General features: G+C 35.4%; 1 protein-coding gene across 2 annotated transcripts in view; it reads right to left on the bottom strand.

Moving 5' to 3' along the window:
• TAF4B (TATA-box binding protein associated factor 4b) overlaps positions 1-17483 on the bottom strand; it is a 129119-nt gene that overhangs the window by 77964 nt on the left and 33672 nt on the right. The window contains exons 7-9 of one of the 2 annotated variants that reach the window (XM_037127847.2): positions 13422-14033; positions 4444-4594; positions 3960-4065 (exon numbers count right to left, since the gene is read on the bottom strand). In XM_037127847.2, coding sequence (XP_036983742.2) covers positions 3960-4065; positions 4444-4594; positions 13422-14033 — 869 coding nt within the window. The remainder of the gene's footprint in view (positions 1-3959; positions 4066-4443; positions 4595-13421; positions 14034-17483) is intronic. The other variant, XM_037127848.2, reaches the window with a different exon arrangement.

The following is a 17483-nucleotide window of genomic DNA, read 5'->3' as shown; positions in this document are numbered from 1 at the left end:
GATCCTCTCATTTGCTGATGAACATTTACGTTGCTTCCAGCACTTGGCTACTGTGAATAACACTGCTATAAATACTGGGGTGCATAGGTTCTTTTCAACTGGTGTTTCAGGGTTCTTAGGATATAATCCCAGCAGTGGAATTGCTGGATCAAAGGCAGTTCCATTGTCAGTTTTCTAGGGAAATTCCATACTGTTTTCCACAGTGGCTGCACCAGTCTGCATTCCCACCAACAGTGCACTAGGGTTCCCTTTTCTCCGCATCCTCTCCAACACTTGTTTGTTGATTTGTTTATGATGGCCATTCTGAGAGGTGTGAGGTGGTATCTCATTGTGGTTTTAATGTGCATCTCATCTCTCTGATGGCTAGTGCTGCTACCCTTTGCAACAGCACAGATGGAACTGGAGAGCATTATGCTAAGTGAAATAAGCCAGGGGGTGAGGGACAAATACCATATGATCTCACTGTTAACTGGAACATAATCAACAAGAGAAAAATGCCAACAAAATTTAACCAGAGACAGTGAAATTAAGAACAATCTAATAATAGCCAGAGGGGAGGGGGAAAGGGGTATTGGAGGAAAGGGTTTTCAGGAACTACTATAAAGGACACATGGACAAAACCAAGGGGGAGGGTAGAAGCAAAGGAGAGAGGTGGGTTTGGCTGGGGTTGTGGGGAGTGATGGGGAGAAAATGCAGACAACTGTAACTGAACAACAATAAAGTAATTAAAAAAACAACAACCCTATTTAGAAGGAATGAAAAAAGGTAAACAAACAACTAACGGGATGAAAATGAGATCAGTAAAAAGATCAGAGACAAAATAATGGAAACAAAAGAGAGATAAAAAGAACAAAATCCATACAGTTGCAGTCCTTAAGCCAGAATGATCGATGTTCCATATTGATCATATTCTAGTATAAAATTATTAGATTTCAAAGATAAAGAAACTCTCAAGGACTTCAGAATAAAAAATCAAATAATCAAAAACATAAAAAATCAATATAATAATGGAGTGACATTTAAAAAAATGCCACACAAAGTGTTAACTTCATATCCAAATGAGCTGTCCTTCAATTATCAAGGACACTGAAACACTATTTTTAATTTTAGGGAATTCTACACCAATAAGTCTTTAATAGATGAATTTCATCCAACCAGGAGATGACTGAGAAAGCTTCAAAGGAAAGACCAAGGATGAATATTTTAATATAAAGGTAGACCTGCAACTAAAATGTAGATGGGGATGATGAGGAAGGCAGAATATTATACAAATGTTTATATGTTTTGACAAAAAATATAACTAGAAATTGGAGATGGTAGAGAAAGAAGAAAACAGATTATTACACAATGATTTTATATAAGCAATAAGTTAAACAGTATCAAATGTAGATGGGTATGATAAGGAAGGCAGAATATTATACAAATGTTTATATGTTTTGACAAAAAATATAACTAGAAATTGGAGATGGTAGAGAAAGAAGAAAACAGATTATTACACAATGATTTTTATATAAGCAATAAGTTAAACAGTATCAATACAAAAAGGACAAACCTAAAGTCGTAAAACTTCTAGAACAAAGCATAGAAAACAATTTTTATAACCCTGGATTACACAGGCATTTCTTAGATAAAACATGAGAAGTATAACCTACAAAAAAATTCCATGAACTGGACTTCAGTAAAATTAAAAACTTTTGCTTTATGAAAGACATTGGTAATACTGAGAGTGATAAAACAACACAGAAAGTATTTCCAAATCCCTTTGTGATAAAGAATTTGGTTCTTCAATACATGAAGAACTAGAAACTCAACTAGAGCTGAGTTTCTCAACTCAACTCAAAAAAAACTCAATAAGGAAAAATGAGCAAAAGTTTTGAACACACACTTCACCAAAGATACGTGTGTAGTATGCAGTTAAGACAGACACGAGGACAGTGGGCCAGGTACAGAAGGTCATCAGAGAGTAGAGTCTAGGGTGCCTACCAACGGACAAAACTAAACTTTCCTCCCCTAGTACATTGCTGGTCATGCGGTTTGGAACCCCTGACCTTTCCTCCTTCAAGAGAACATCTAGGCCTCAGTTGTGTTTCAGCTTCAGACCTAGAAAAGCATCAAAACCAGACAAGCGATGCCATGGCTACCTCAGGACCAGCAGCACTGACCAATGACCCCCTACCCTGGCACTAACCAATCAGTGGAGACCATGCCCCTGAAAAGGCAATCCTGGAAAGCTGATGAATATTCTATTGGGATGCTCACCTGAGACCTTCCCTAAGATTCCTGCCTGCAAGAGAGAGATTAAAAACCCTCAGGACATAGGACCCAAAGCATGCTCTCCCTCCCAGGAGAGCACCCAGGCCTTTACCTTCCCTTGCTTCTTCCCCATAGGCACCATGGCACACATCTCCTAAACTCCAAGGAACCCCTCCACACTTGCAACCAGGAGAACAATGGGCAGTGGCAGCTCATCCCAGGCTAAGCCCCTGAATTTATCTCCAAGGTCTCCTTTTCTCTAACTTCCCCACGAGCCAAAACAACCCAGCCTAGGCTCTCCTGTTGCTTCTTCTATGCTAAACCCTTCCTCTTTTCACTGCCCTGGGTGTGCTTTGGCTGTGGTCAATAAGACCCTGCTTGCTTTACAGCAGTTTGTCTCTTGTCTAAATTTTTTCCTTCAAGACAAGAAACAAGGTCTTCTCATTTCACCAGTAACATGTGGATAGCAAATAAGCACAAAAACAAATGCTCAACATCTTTAGTGATTAGGAAAATGCGAATTAAAACCATAATAATAACCACAATATACTTATTAAAATGGTAAAAATCAAAAGAACTGAAAATACCAACCATTGCCAAAGTTAGAGAGCAACTAGAACTCTCATTGTGGGTGGGAAGATAAAATGGTGCAGTCTCTTTGGCAAACAGTGTAATAGTTTCCAGATGCTCCTGAATTATGATGGGGTTACATTCCAATAAACCCATTACAAGTTGAAAATATTGTAAGTCAAAAATGCATTTAATACAATTTAACCTATTGAATTCAATAGCTTAGCCTTGCCTACCTTAAACCTGCTCAGAACACTTATGTTAGCAGGCAGTTGGGCAAAATCATCTGGTGGCTGCTGCCCCACACCCCAACAGAACATTAGGCATTTTGCTACTCCAGGAAATAATAAAAATTCAAAATTATAAGTACTGTCTCTACTGAATGCACAGAGCTTTCAAACCACTAAAAAGTAAACAAATCATAAGTTGAACTGTAGTAAATCCAGGACCTCTGTAGCTAAACATGCATTTATTTACCTAATGATCCTGCCATTATGTATACGCTTGAGTATTTACTACAGAGACATGAGAAACTATATTTACAAAAAAAATCTGTATATAAATCTGTTTATAGTGGCTTTATATATAACTGTCAAAAACTGGGAACAACCCAATGCTCATCAACAGGAAAAAGAATAAACAAATTTATATTTGTATAATACTTTCCCCCAATACAAAGAACAATCTTCTAATATGCAAATGATATAGGATATGGATCTCAAAAATATACTGTGTGAAAAAAGAGCAGTATGCAAAAGAGCAGATGATATAACTTTTCATTTATGTAGACTTCAAGAATAGACAAAAATGACAGATGGTGATAGATATAAAAATAGTGGCTGTTAGAAGCAGGGGTTGGGAATAATTGATTTGAAAGGAACATAAAAGTGATGAACACATTCAACATCTTGATCTGGATTATGATTGCACAGGTGTATGTCTGTCAAAATTCATTGAGATGGACACTTATAATAATCTGTGCACTTTTTGGTTTATAAATTATATTCAAAGTACTGTTAGTTTTTTTAAGACAAATATATTTATTTATCAGAAGTATTATTCGATCACCTTTTTATTTTATTAAAAAATATTACTTCCTTAAACCACACCAAGCTTTAACTGTTATTTTTCTTTACCTCAGGGATGTTATTCCATTCTCTTTTATTTCATTCTTCTGAATAGAAGATCCTTGAAGTGACAGAATTTTATTTCCTGGCAAGGTAATTTGCTTTAGAATGGAAGCTATAAAACAAAAGAAGAAAGAAAAAAGTATAATAATAAGAAAACAGGCAATGACATCACATTAGAAAAAATTCAGGACAACAGCTTTTAATATATATACAACAATCAAAAAAAATTGAAACTGCCCTAACACTATGTTTAAACTGAAACATGACAATGAATTTATTCCCTGAACATAAAATAATCTACTAAAATCGAGACCTCCATTCTTCAAATTGTCTAAAGAATTACCAGCACTGAAAAACATCATTCAGAAAAGGTGACAGAAACATGTTAATAAAATATCATTTATATTGGTAGGTTTTTAAAATGCATAATAAAAATAAGAGTACAAAAGCCCATCATGTTTCAAACCCAGTGTGACTGGTCAGAGCCTACCTGGAGATGGCTGAACAGTAGTTACTGCAGTGTTCACTGGCATCTTCTTCTGTCCAGATTTCTGAATGGTCAACGCTGAGGAATGGGAAAGTGTAGCCATTTGTTTCACAATGCCTCCTGAAGGCGGCTGGACTATCTGAAACAATGAGAACTATCATTATAGTCATTCAACTAAATCTGCTTCGGTTGTAACAACAAAACAAAGAATTGTGCTCACCTAACTATAAATATACCTTGATCTTAGCATAACAAGAAAGCCTACTTAAAATTTAAATTTGTATGTAGCGAAATTAACTTGTTCAAAAGTGAAAACCACGAGTATCTCACACTTTATATTTTTAGAGTGGAATTCAAAATTATATTATATACTGCCCAATTTAAAGCTTCATATGACTCCTTTATTCATTTTTAAACTTTTATCATAGAAAATTTCAAAATATAGACAAAAGGGAAGAAACAATAAAATGAAACCATCTATGCCATTATTACCCAATTACAACAATGATTAATTCATTACCCATCTTACTGCATCTACATCGTTACACACTCCCCTTCCACCCTCACTTATTTTAAAGCACATTTGGATATATCATTTTATCTATAAATATTTGCTAATATATTTCAAAAAAGATAAGGACTTTTAATGAATGGGCCACTTTAAAAAAACATCTGGAAAATGACAAGGCTAAAGGCACTCTCCAAAATAAACAAACAGTTCAAGAAATCCAGAGGTGAGGGTTGGGGATAAGGGAAGCAAAATTAAAGTAATAGCATGGCCTTATTTTTAGCTTCAAAAAAGAAGAAAAAACAGAATAACAGGGCTTCATTTTTTTTCACTTGAAGAAGAAAAATGGTCACCGTGTATTTGAGCCAACTATTGACAGTGAACTATTTATAAGTCCTTCAACTCATTTTTGCCTAATACAATGAGCAAGGAAATAGACATCTAAATAGAATTTTGAAAGTAAAATTTATCCTATACTTTAATTTTTTGTAAATGAAATTTAAAAGCCAGTGTGCATCTCTAAACAAAAGTAGCTCGTAAGACACTCCAAATCCTTTAGGAACAAACACCTCTAGTGGAGAAACACAAATTGGAATAATTCAATTTCCATCATTCCAAGAACAGACTCAAAAAGATAGAAAAAGCTCTTGGAAGCAATGATGTATTTCAACAAGTTGAGATCCTATTTATGTATTGTAAGATCCTCGGGGTCAGATTAAAGTTCTACAAGGTAATATATATACAATCACAGTCTCATTTATGCATTCAGAAACTCAACAAAAACACTCATCAACAATTCTGGCCTATTTCCCTATTGTTCACATTTTCTTCCTTTGTATCCTTTACTAGGTATTCTTTTCAGCATTTTAATTATGAAAGACAGTAATAAAATATTAGAAGTCTATTTATGAGTTAGTCTTCATACTATTTTTGATGAGTACACAAAAATATAACAGCCTGGAAGTCTATTACACTCTCCAGTGGAGGGGGGGCGGGGCTCCACTCCCCAGGGAGGGGGGGTGGCTGGGGGGCGTAGGGTGTGAGGCAGGGGGGCCAGCCCCCATTGGACCAAGTGCTAGTTGTATCACTTTAGCATAGAACAAGCTTGGGAAGGTGAGCCTCAGTGCCAACTCACATCCAGGGCTGTTCATTGCCTGGTCTAGAGATCAACCAGGGTCAAGTTCATGCCAGTGGCAAGAGGCAAGCATGCCATAATTAAATAAATAAACAAACAAACAAATAAGCAAGCAAAACAAATGATACATATACAAATATATGTATGTAAAATGAATGATATGGGATATTTATATATATAACAAAGATCTGAGCTGGGATTAACCATCTGGGATTCCCATCATTGTTCATCTTAATAACTATACCTCTTGGGGCAGCACATATGCAGCATATTCCTGCACATTTGGAGAACAAAGTAAAATTATGAGTGAAAATATGCAAGAAAATTCATTAGTGTTCTTTCAAAGAAAGTAACATTTAAAACACAGTTCAGGGGTGGCCAAAAGTAGGTTTACAGTTGTGAGTACACAAGAGATTTATTGTTGTATTATCTATTTATTAATTATTGTATTATTTATTATTATCATCATTATTCACCTACCATTCCCCCCGCCCTCGTATTAGGCATCTTATGGAGACTGAAATTATCTTAGAGACATGGAAATTGGCCCAAGGAAGAGATATTTGCTAATACCTGGCAAGCAAAAGAAAGCTGTTATATTTTTAAAAACTTAAGTCCTTTATTTAATTTACCTCCAAAAAAACTGCTAGAAAGGAAGCCTAAATACCTTAGCATCTTCTTTTGACATATCAAATTTTGATGTTTTATCTGGATATTAACAAATTAATGTTCTAGTCATTTATAGAGAATACAGGTCAAGAGCTACACAATACTCAGGTCACAGGGTCTTTTTGCATTGACTATGATTTTTACATAACTATGATCAGGGATATCTGATAAGGAACTGTTCTTAAATTCTACAGGGAAAGGAACCACAGAAACATAAGTATGGACTGAAGAAGTCACTGAGAAAATGCTGCACACTGTGCTTTCTCTGTACTTCAACCCAAACCCACCTCCCTGTTCTTAAATACATAGCAACCAAATACTTATCTCTAAATAATTCATGCAGTACATGCACACAAAGTTACTGGAACTATGGGTACTATTTCCTCTGATTTCTATTTAATATTCAATACGTGATTACTGGCACACACTCACTAAGGCTGAGTTCTAGAAAATAGAGGGCTCCAACTAAACAAAAACTGTAGCATAAAAGTAAAAATATACATGCTGGTTGCCAATTATTCCTCGGGAACAGCCAATGTGTAGGTCTTGTACCACTATTTCTTATCTTCTGGGACAATAGCATATTCCACTAAATCCTAGCAATTCTATGTGCCCACATCCAGCCTCAGAATATCTCTGAACACAGAGCTGAAGTAAAATCCTACAATAGCAGTTGAAATTAATGTCATGCCCAATTTAGAGCAAAACTCAGGCCTTGGCTGGTGTGGCTCCGTGGATTGAGGTCAGCCTGTGAACCAAAGAGTCACTGGTTTGATTCCCAGTAAGGGCACATGTCTGGGTTGTAGTCCAAGTCAGGTCCCCAGTAGGGGGCGCACAAGAGGCAACCACACACTGATAACATTCTTTCTTTCTTTCTCCCTTCCCCCTCTGTCTAAAATAAATAAATGAAATCTTAAAAACAAAAAACTCAACCTTGATACACCTCAGGATACGCTGCTTCTATAATTTAAAGGGTCTTCTAAACACTTTTTAAATTTGCTCAAATGAATTTTTTAATTATATCACCAGCTTTTAGGAATCAGTAATGCTGCTTCAAATCAACCTACAAATTTGTTTAAAAAATTTAAATGTACTCCTTGTATGATTTGATTTATATGAAGTTCTAAAACAAACAAAACTAATCTGTGGGAGAAAATTATCAGAAGGGTCCTTGCTTCTGGGGAGATGGGGGTGGGGATCAATTGGGAAGGGATGCAGGAAAGAAACTTCAAGGTGACGGTAGCATTCTGTATCTTGATAGGGGCCATGAGTTACAGAGAAGTATGTACTAACTAAAAACTTATCCAATAGTACATTTAAAATTTGTGCACGTCAGTACATGTAAATTTTAGCTAAAAAGAATAAAAAAGTGTAAACGATGTTAAACTGTAGTTAATAATGTGCATGTTTCATTATTTAGAAAGAAGTCTTTGAAATGCATAAAAAATTAAGATTGATGAGTGGGTAAATACATGATAAATCAAGTACACTGATTGTAAATAGTAAAACCTAGGTGGTTTGATATATGGGTGTGTTCACTATAAACTTCAACTTTGTTATGCTTCAAATTTTTCATAATAAAATATTTTTCAAATAATGTAAAAATATGATTTACATATGGCATATATAAATATTATTTCTAAATAGTTTGTTTTCCATAAATTCTAATATACCCTTAACCAACTCATATACATATTTTTCCTCAAGTAAATTTAAATTAACTAGCATTAATCAACCTATATATTAAGACATACTTTATAAACATTCACTAAATGATGGCCCATGAAGACTTTTCTGTGCAACTCCTAACTATGTGTGGTTAAATGAAGGGTAGGCCTTACTTGGATTCAATCTCTTTCTTCACCAAACCTTTTATTAGTCCTATTTCAGTCATTATAATCACCAACTGAGTAACACCTCTCCTCTTATTCTTAACGGAATGCAGAAACAGAAGAAAACAGACAAACAGCTTAAGTTTGGATCCTAGGTCAGTTTAATATGAAACTGAGAGTGAACTACTTGAGCCAATAAAACAATCAACTATACTTTTTTTCCTACTCAATTTTTATTTCAACTTCTCTATTGAAAATACCGGAGACCAGCATACTAGAAACTAAAATTTACACCTTAAATTTTTTTCTCTTTATCCAGTGAGAAGTGAAGTCAGAGTTAATCAGCATAATTAAGTCTCACAAAGTATTTCATATAAAAATGTATTTGTTGAAAATTCTTTAAAGGTTCCCTATTACTTCAAAATAACTAGGTACGAGGCAAAAAAGATGGTGGAACAAGAAAATTTTTTTCTAATATTCTGGGTCAATTTTAGGATGTAAGTTTTACTGCAATATAATGAAATAGAAAATTGCCACTTTAGTAATATGCTAACAATGATCTGTTTTGCTCTTATATCCATGGAACAGTTATATTTGGAGAATTATTGCTGAGTATACTTGGCCACTTATTTATCAAATCTTTATAATTCCATTAAGGAAGAAATGAAATTCTTGGAGGTCACTTGGAGGAATACATATGTATTTGACACAAGAAAAAATATCTATGACAATATTAAAGCTTCCTGCCCTAACTCTAAGCATAAATTATGTTCACAGATATTCAAGTGATATATAAACAAAATTATTAAGAATAATAATATTCAACTTACTCTACAAAATTATTGGTCTTTTATCCAAAGACTAGGAATTTTCAATTAACTTTCTCATTCATGAATTTTATTCACATGTTATAAATTTGAGAGGCTTACTGTTTAATTTTATGTGATAAAATTGGTTATTAAAATTTAGCAAATTTTAAGAATTATCAAATTAAAATTTATCTTTAATATTAATTTTTGTTAATTAAGTTTAAATTAAAATAAGTCTTTAAACTAAATTTAGCGCTTGCTTAATTATTAGTAAAAGTTTTTTCACAAATATCCTAAGAAAACCTTTTTAGCACTGAAACTCCCAAAAGCTTCTATCTCCTATAATTATCTATACTACACTATAATCCAATTCCAATCTCTTTCATAACTTTTAAAAAGGTATTAAAGCTCAACATTTGGTTGGAGTATAGAACATCAAATAACAACCACACCAGACTTGATAAATAATAAGATTAACCATTTTTAAGAACTAGATTCTTGTGAAATCCCAAGAACTACTAATTAGGTCCATATTTCAACAATTCAAGCATTTGAGGACCAAAATATACAAAGCACTGAATTATTGGTACAACATTAAAAACTTATCCCTGAAGAAACTGAGCAATTCTAGTTCATTTATTGGATGAGAGCTTCAGAAGATCATAGAGGATAACATACAATAATTAATAAGATAAATCTAAATTCTTTAAAAATTGGGAAGGATCTCTTTAATCCAGAAAAATGTATAAATTAATAAAATAACTGTACAAAACTGAAACTTAGCAATGATAGACTGACAAAATTTTTATCACTTGAAAGTGTGATATTTAAAAGGTCTTATCCAGAAGGCAGGAAACCTATATACTTCTGCAGGAAAATTAGTAAAAGCTAGAATATAGTAGTAAGGGATATTTTGAAATTTGTGGTCAATTATTAAAAGAAATTACACAAATTTTAAACCTAGCACTGGACAAGATGGCCATGCTTGTATTCTTCAGACCGTTTTTGGGGACTGCATCCTGAGTTGTATGAACCACAGATTTGATCCAGTATAGCGATTCCCATATTTTAAATCATATTTGCCATAATTCTTCTAAGCTGTATTAACTATTTTCTGATGTTTCTAGCACCCTGAGCATTCTTCTTCACATACACCTAGAATTACACTGGACTATGGTTTGCAATGGACTTACTGATGATATTCTTAATTACTCAAGAAATACTAGTTCAAATTTCAGCCTAGCTCAATCCTCTCTGTGGCATTACTATAGAGAACAGCTTGTGTTATTTAGTGACCCATGTAAAAATCTGTTGTAAAACAGGGGGACTGAATGAAAGAAGGTGAAAGAATTAGCCAAAGAACAGACTATATACGTATAATATATGGACATAAACGACAGTTGTGGTGGTGGCCTGAGGAAAGGAAGGTCAAGGTCTGGGTGGAGGTGGGCAAAGGGGGAGAAAATAGGGATATCTGTAATAGTGTAAGCACTAAAAATAAATATTGCATTGGCTGGTGTGCCTCAGTTGGCACATTGTCCTATAAACCTAAAGGTCGCAGGTTCGATTTCTGGTTAAGGCACACAACTAAACTGCAAGTTGGGTATCCAGCGGGGCCCATGTGCGAGGCAACCGATGGATGCTTCTCCATCACTTCGATTTTCTCCCTCTTTCCCTCCACCCCCTCTCTAAAATCATAAGCATGTCCTTGGGTGAGGAATGAATGAATGAATGAATGAATATTAACTTTAAAAATCTGTTGTAGAACAGATTAAAATGCATATATTAGCAAGCATCTAGCTGCATTTTTGCCATTTTAAATTGGAAGGTATGAATACTGACATCAGATTTGTTCGCTAAAATTGAAATAGAGGCCAAACAAGTAAAATTAAATTATTTCACTATCTTAAAAGAACAAAAGTAGGAAGTTAAAAAAAAATCCTAGCCCTGGCTGGTGTGGCTCAGTGGATTGAGTGCCAGCCTGCAAACCAAAGGGTCGCTGGTTTGATTCCCAGTCAGGGCACATGCCTGGGTTGCAGACCAGGTCTCCAGTAGGCAGCATGCAAGAGGCAACCACACATTGATGTTTCTCTCCCTCTCTTTCTCCCTTCCTTCCCCTTTCTCTACAAATAAATAAATAAATAAATAAAATCTTTCAAAAATCCTGAATACTTGCCATTGGATTTTGTTACATTTTTTCATTGAAATTATTTCTAATGTATAACAAGTCAAAACTACAAAATGGAAACACCACCAAGATATTATTACTAGACAGTTTCCTGTTTTAGGACACTCCAGAAACCTAGAAGTTCTTGTGCACCATAACCTAACAGAAAGGACACTGGGTTCTAGTCTTAGATCCATGACTCATTGAATGCCAGTGATGAGTCACTTAAATTTCCTGACTCTTAGTTTTCTCCCTGACTTTTTGGCATCACAAATTTATTTTAAAATCCACAGTGCATACATGACATATTTTTAGTACTCTATGTAGCTATGAAGCATTATTTTATTTCGGGGACCGATACAGATATTCCATTAAGATTAACAAGGATTCAAGATTCAGCTACAACTGAAAAAAAAAGGATTTCAATTCTGTTCAGTACTACCAAAAAGAGGCCTTTCCTTGGGGCAATTACTGTTCCAGTGGTTCCCAAACCTGACCAATGTTTAAGAATTACCGCTTCTAAAAAGGTTGCATCTGAGATTAAATTCAGACATTCAAGAGAACCTCTGCAAGGTAGGTTTATTTCTCCATTTGAAAATCAGACTCAGAGCAGAAAGAGATGAAAAAAAGATCAGTATCCAGGAAATGACTATTCCTTCCTACATACCCAAGAGTTTGATGGCTGTCCAAATTAATATTTCCTTTTCATTCTATGCTCAAAGCTGTCCTCTGACTCAAAGATAATCATCCGCAGATTCTAACCTCTTCTCCTGATCACACAAACCTGGCTGGGAAGTTTACTTAGACTTTACTATTCCAAGCAGAATAAACTGAAAAAAGAGATTTAAAATACAGCCTTTACTACAAAGGCTTACAAAAGAGAATAAGGGCAATCACCAAAAATCAAAAAACAGCTAGCTTAATGACTGTATAAGGTAGGGGAGAACCTTACTTAAAAAAAAAAAAAAAGAAAAAGAAAAAGAAAAAAAAACCATGATTTTAATTAATTCACCATGTACTATCTCACACAGATTAATGGTACTTTCACAGTCTTCAAATAAAACTTTTCTGGTCTAGCAGAAAGTAGAATGTTCTAAACACTCATTGGTAAAGAGCTGAGATTTCTGTTACCCAAGAACCTCCCAACCCACTAAATTTAGGAAACACAATGTTCTATCTACTCCTTTCTCCACACCCCTCTCTCTCCCCTCAGCACATTTTTCAAAAGAAATGTTACCATAATAACACCTATGTAATAAAAACCCTGCTAAAATATTTCATCTGCATCTAATCTTGAGGAAACAGTGAGACAAAACAGAATAAAGGACATTCTGCAAAACAACTAGCCCAGGCACTTAAACTATTACAACATAACAAGAAACCACAGAAGACTGGGAAACTGTTCTAGAATTAAGAAGCCTAAAGAGAAATGACAAGCAAATGTAATATACAATTCTTCATCGGAAACAACATCAGAAAAAACAGCTATGAAGGACAATTGTGGGACAATAGCAGAATTGTTGGGACAATTGTGGAAATACTTATTGTACCAATATTAACTTCCCACATTATATTGTACTTACGTTAAAAAACACAAATTTTTTTCTTAAGAGACAGACAGTATGCAAGGGTGCAGTGTCACGATTTCTGTAAGCAACTCTCAAATGGTTCAGGAAAAATGGCATTTGTGTGTTTTGTAGTATGTGAACAGAGAAAGAACAAAGCAAACGTGGTGAAAAGTTACCAAGTGGTCAAACTTGGTCAAGGGTACACAGGAGATCATTTCACTAGTCTTTCCAGTTTTCTGAATGTTTGAAACTTTCAAATGAAGAAATTGGGGAAGGAATAAAATGTTACTCACTAGGTGTTTGACTTTAACTGCCTGTGGAATACCAGCTGGTTGTGAAAGGATGGGTCCTGCCTGGGTAAGCTGGATTTGGACTGGAGCGCCAATGACAGGCTTGTCAGATGTGGTCCCAGCAGAAGTAACAACAGGTTTCACAGGTGGAAGACAAATAGCTGATGTTGAAGTTTCTCCAACAGTTACTGATGGAAGAGCCAGTGTCACTCCTGCCCCGGAGACTACTGGTTTTTCAGGTTGAAGTGAGACAGCTGTAACTGTAGTTTGTATAGATGTCACAAGTGGTTTTGGAGTCTGAAGCAAAACAGTTTCAGCTGTTGTTCCTCCTGCTACAGCAGCTGGACCCACAGAATGAAGTGTCACAACTCCAGTTTTTGCTCCCCCCGAACTAGCAAGAGAATTCAGGCTTTGTACTGACACAGTTCTAGGTGTTGTTGCTCCAGAAACAATGACAGGCTTCTCAGACTGTATTGAGGAAACCGTTGTTGTTGCCACAGAAGTTGTTACTGGTGTGGTACAGGTACCAATGATGTCGCCAGAAGTCTGCTGAACACACTGCTGAATAAAGCTCTGGGAGTTAGGCATGAGTTGTCGTAAGGCACTCACACTTTTCTAGAAACAGGGAAGGAGAAAAAAGCCACTGATAAATGAATAAATTAGCTATTAGTACAATAAAAATACTTTGTATTTCATATCTTTCAACAGAAAATAATTCAAAACTACATCAAGTAATTCAGTTGAGGAAATCTGATACTTATTTATACCCTGTCACTATCCAAGATTCAATTAACTTAAAACCCAAAAGTGCTTTATTTTTCAATACAAAATTATGTCTGAGGATTAAGCTTGTTTTGCACACCTGAAAATCAATTTGTTAAATTAAAATAGTTTTGCCCTGACAGGTGTGGCCCAGTTGATCACGCATTGTCCCGCAAAGTGAAAGGTCACCAATTTGATTCTGAGTCAGGGCACATGCCTGGGTTGTGAGTTCAGCCCCCCAGTCAGGGCGCGTGTGAGGCAACCGATCGATGTGTGTCTCTCTCACATCGGTATTTTTCTCCCTCTTTTTTTCTCTCTTTTACCCTCTCTTCTAAAGATAAATAAAATCGTAAAAATAAAGTAAAAAGTTTCATACTTGTCTGTACCTAACTAAATCCCGCAATAAATCACTAATAACTTCGGTATCTGTAAATTTGTTTAAACGAAAGCAGACTAAACAAATTTTTGGTTAAATTAACTTTCAAACTATTTTTTTAATCCTCACCCACGGACATTTTTTCATTGCCTTTAGAGAAAAAGGAAGGAAGAGAAAGAAACATCAATGTGAGAGAGAAATACTGACTGGTTGCCATCTAACATGTGCCTTGGCCCAGAGGCTGGACATGCAACTTTGGTATGTGCCCTGACAGGGAACTGAACCCACAGTCCTTTGGTCCAAAGGAGGATGCTCCAACCAACATAGCCACACTGGCCAAGGCTAACTTTCAAACTTTTGACAGAAATAGTCTTCATATCAAAATAAAGCTAATACAAATATGGGCAATTTTCTTAATAGAGCTAGAATATTCTGACTGAATTTTAAGTTGGTTTTTATCTTCATATGCTGTTAAAAGATTTAAAGACAGTTCAAGTTAAAAAGTAGAAGGTTCTGCCTTTCATCCCTGGGGTTTGGGGTTCTTCTTTGCTTTCTTTTTTTTTGAATAAGAAATCAAAGCTGAAAAAGCAAGTAGATAGTAGGTTATCTTGGCAAATTCATGGGCTGTTTGGGAAGATTTCCTTGTTTTGACAAAATGTCAGACTGCCATTATTTAAAAAGCAAATGAGAACTATTGCTCCTCTATCTTTCCTTTCCTTTAATATTTTTATTAGAAGAAACCAATAGAATTCTTATCCAAAGAGGGTTTCAAGTATGTAAAAACAATTAACAAAAGAAAGTCTCTCATAATCTTTTTTCAAACTTCGAAAGTAGAAAAATGATGCCACCTTAAAAATATATACACAAATGAAGTGATTTGATTAAATTTAAACTAGAAATCTAAGATGAGGGAGTCCAAAGAAAAACACAAATGGAAAGAAATATTAAAGTAATAAGATTTAAAAAGATACTAAATTTATCTCTTGATCCTCTGGTTAGAGTTAAGAACAAAGTCCCAATCCCTCATCCCTATGCAACATCCAACACTCAAAAGCTCCCAAAAATTGAGAAAAAAGTTCTCAAGAAAATACATAAGGCTTACTAGGTCCTTAGAAAACAGATAAAAAGTGCAACTAGTTCATGGTAATTTTTGGTAATCTCAAGAAAGTGTTTGCTACCAAGTAGAGTTAGATAGGCTAAATGCTGGGCCTGTAAGTTTGACTTATAGTTAGTCAACTTACAGAGTTTTCTTATCCCTAAAATGGATAATACTGTATAGTAGCTATTCTCAAGACTGATATGAAAACAACGCAAATTAAAAGTAAACTACCTAGCAAAGCATCAGACACTCAGTAGGTGCTTACTAATTTCTCTCCTTCTTCCCCATTATGTCTCCAGTGAGTAGGAAATAAAAATACAGTGGTACCTCAGTACTTGTTGTTAATTGGTTCCAGAACTTGTCACGAGTGGTGAAACCAATGAGTACCACACAAGTGACAAGTGATGAAGCATTTTCCCTCACGAGGTGGTGTCATGACTCATACAAGTTCTAGCAAGTGCGGTGAGTCCTGAGCAAGCGTCAAATACTGAAACATTTTTTTCTCGTCAAAATAAGACGAGTATAGGGTTTGACAAGTTCTGAAGACCACGAGTAGGGTTTGACAGGTTCTGAAGACCACGAGTACTAGATATGACTGTAAACTCAATAGAACTGTCAGTGTCATGCAGAGCACCTACAGCTCACACAACCTTTGCACTGAAGGGACCCAAGGAAGACTAACTAACATCTCGATCAGGAGGGTCCACTGAAAACAGAGCACTAGTCCACTGATGATAGATATTATGCTGACCCTTTAACCTTCCCTTTCCTTCTGAAAATGTCGTGCTCCATCTCCCTTCCCACTTTTTTTTCATGAGGCAACCAAGAAAATCTACTATGAAGTCTTTTTCATGTCCTCCAGACAGTTAAGACAAATTTTTCTAAAGACAATGCCTTATTCCATTATTTCAAAATTTATGGTTGAGGCTTTGGTTCACTACAATACCATGTCTTCAATGACTTTATAAATTTCAATTCAATTTAGATACCTGTGAGTATCCAAAAATATGTATTTTTAGCCTGCCAAAGCAAGTTCTTATTATTAAAGTTATTGTTATCCATCAAAATTCTACTTTATTCAGTAAATCTTAGAAAACAATATGCCTACTAAAGAAATCATTTATTTTTTAAAATAGCCTTTCAGGGTCCTTAGTTCACTGTTGGTGGGATTGCAGACTGGTACAGCCATTATGGAAAACAGTATGGAATTTTCTCAGAAAAATAAAAATCAACCTGCCTTTTGACCCAGCAATTCCACTGCTAGGATTATATCCTAAGAATCCTAAAACATCAATTTCAAAGAACCTATGCATCACAATGTTCATAGCAGCACAATTTACAATAGCCAAGAGTTGGAAGCAACCTAGGTGTCCGTCAGTAAATGAATGGATCAAAAATTTGTGGTACATATACACAATGGAATTCTATGCAGCAGAGAGAAAGAAGGAGCTACTACCCTTTGCAACAACATGGATGGAACTGGAAAGCATTATGCTGAGTGAAATAGGCCAGGTGTTGAAAGACAAATACCATATGATCTCACCTTTAACAGGAAGCTAAACAACAAAATGAACAAGCAAGCAGAATAAAAACAAAGACACTGAAATAGAGAACAAGGGGACAGTGACCAGAGGGGAGAGGGAAGGGAATTTAAGGGGGAAGGGGGGAGGGATTTCGGGGAACAAATGTGAGGGACGCAGGAACGAGGGCTGGGGGGTGGGGGAGGGGGAGCGCGGGACAGGGGGTGGGCTTGGATGGGAGAAACAGACAAAAAACTGTACTTGAAAAATAACTAAATAAAAAAAATTCCAAAAATAAAATAAAATAG

The sequence above is a fragment of the Artibeus jamaicensis genome, unplaced genomic scaffold, assembly GCF_021234435.1.
Source record: "Artibeus jamaicensis isolate MK-2021 breed Jamaican fruit bat unplaced genomic scaffold, CSHL_Jam_final contig_354, whole genome shotgun sequence".
Taxonomy (NCBI): Eukaryota; Metazoa; Chordata; class Mammalia; order Chiroptera; family Phyllostomidae; genus Artibeus; species Artibeus jamaicensis.
The sequence above is the reverse complement of the archived record's forward strand: the minus strand, read 5'-3'. Positions and strand labels throughout refer to the sequence as shown.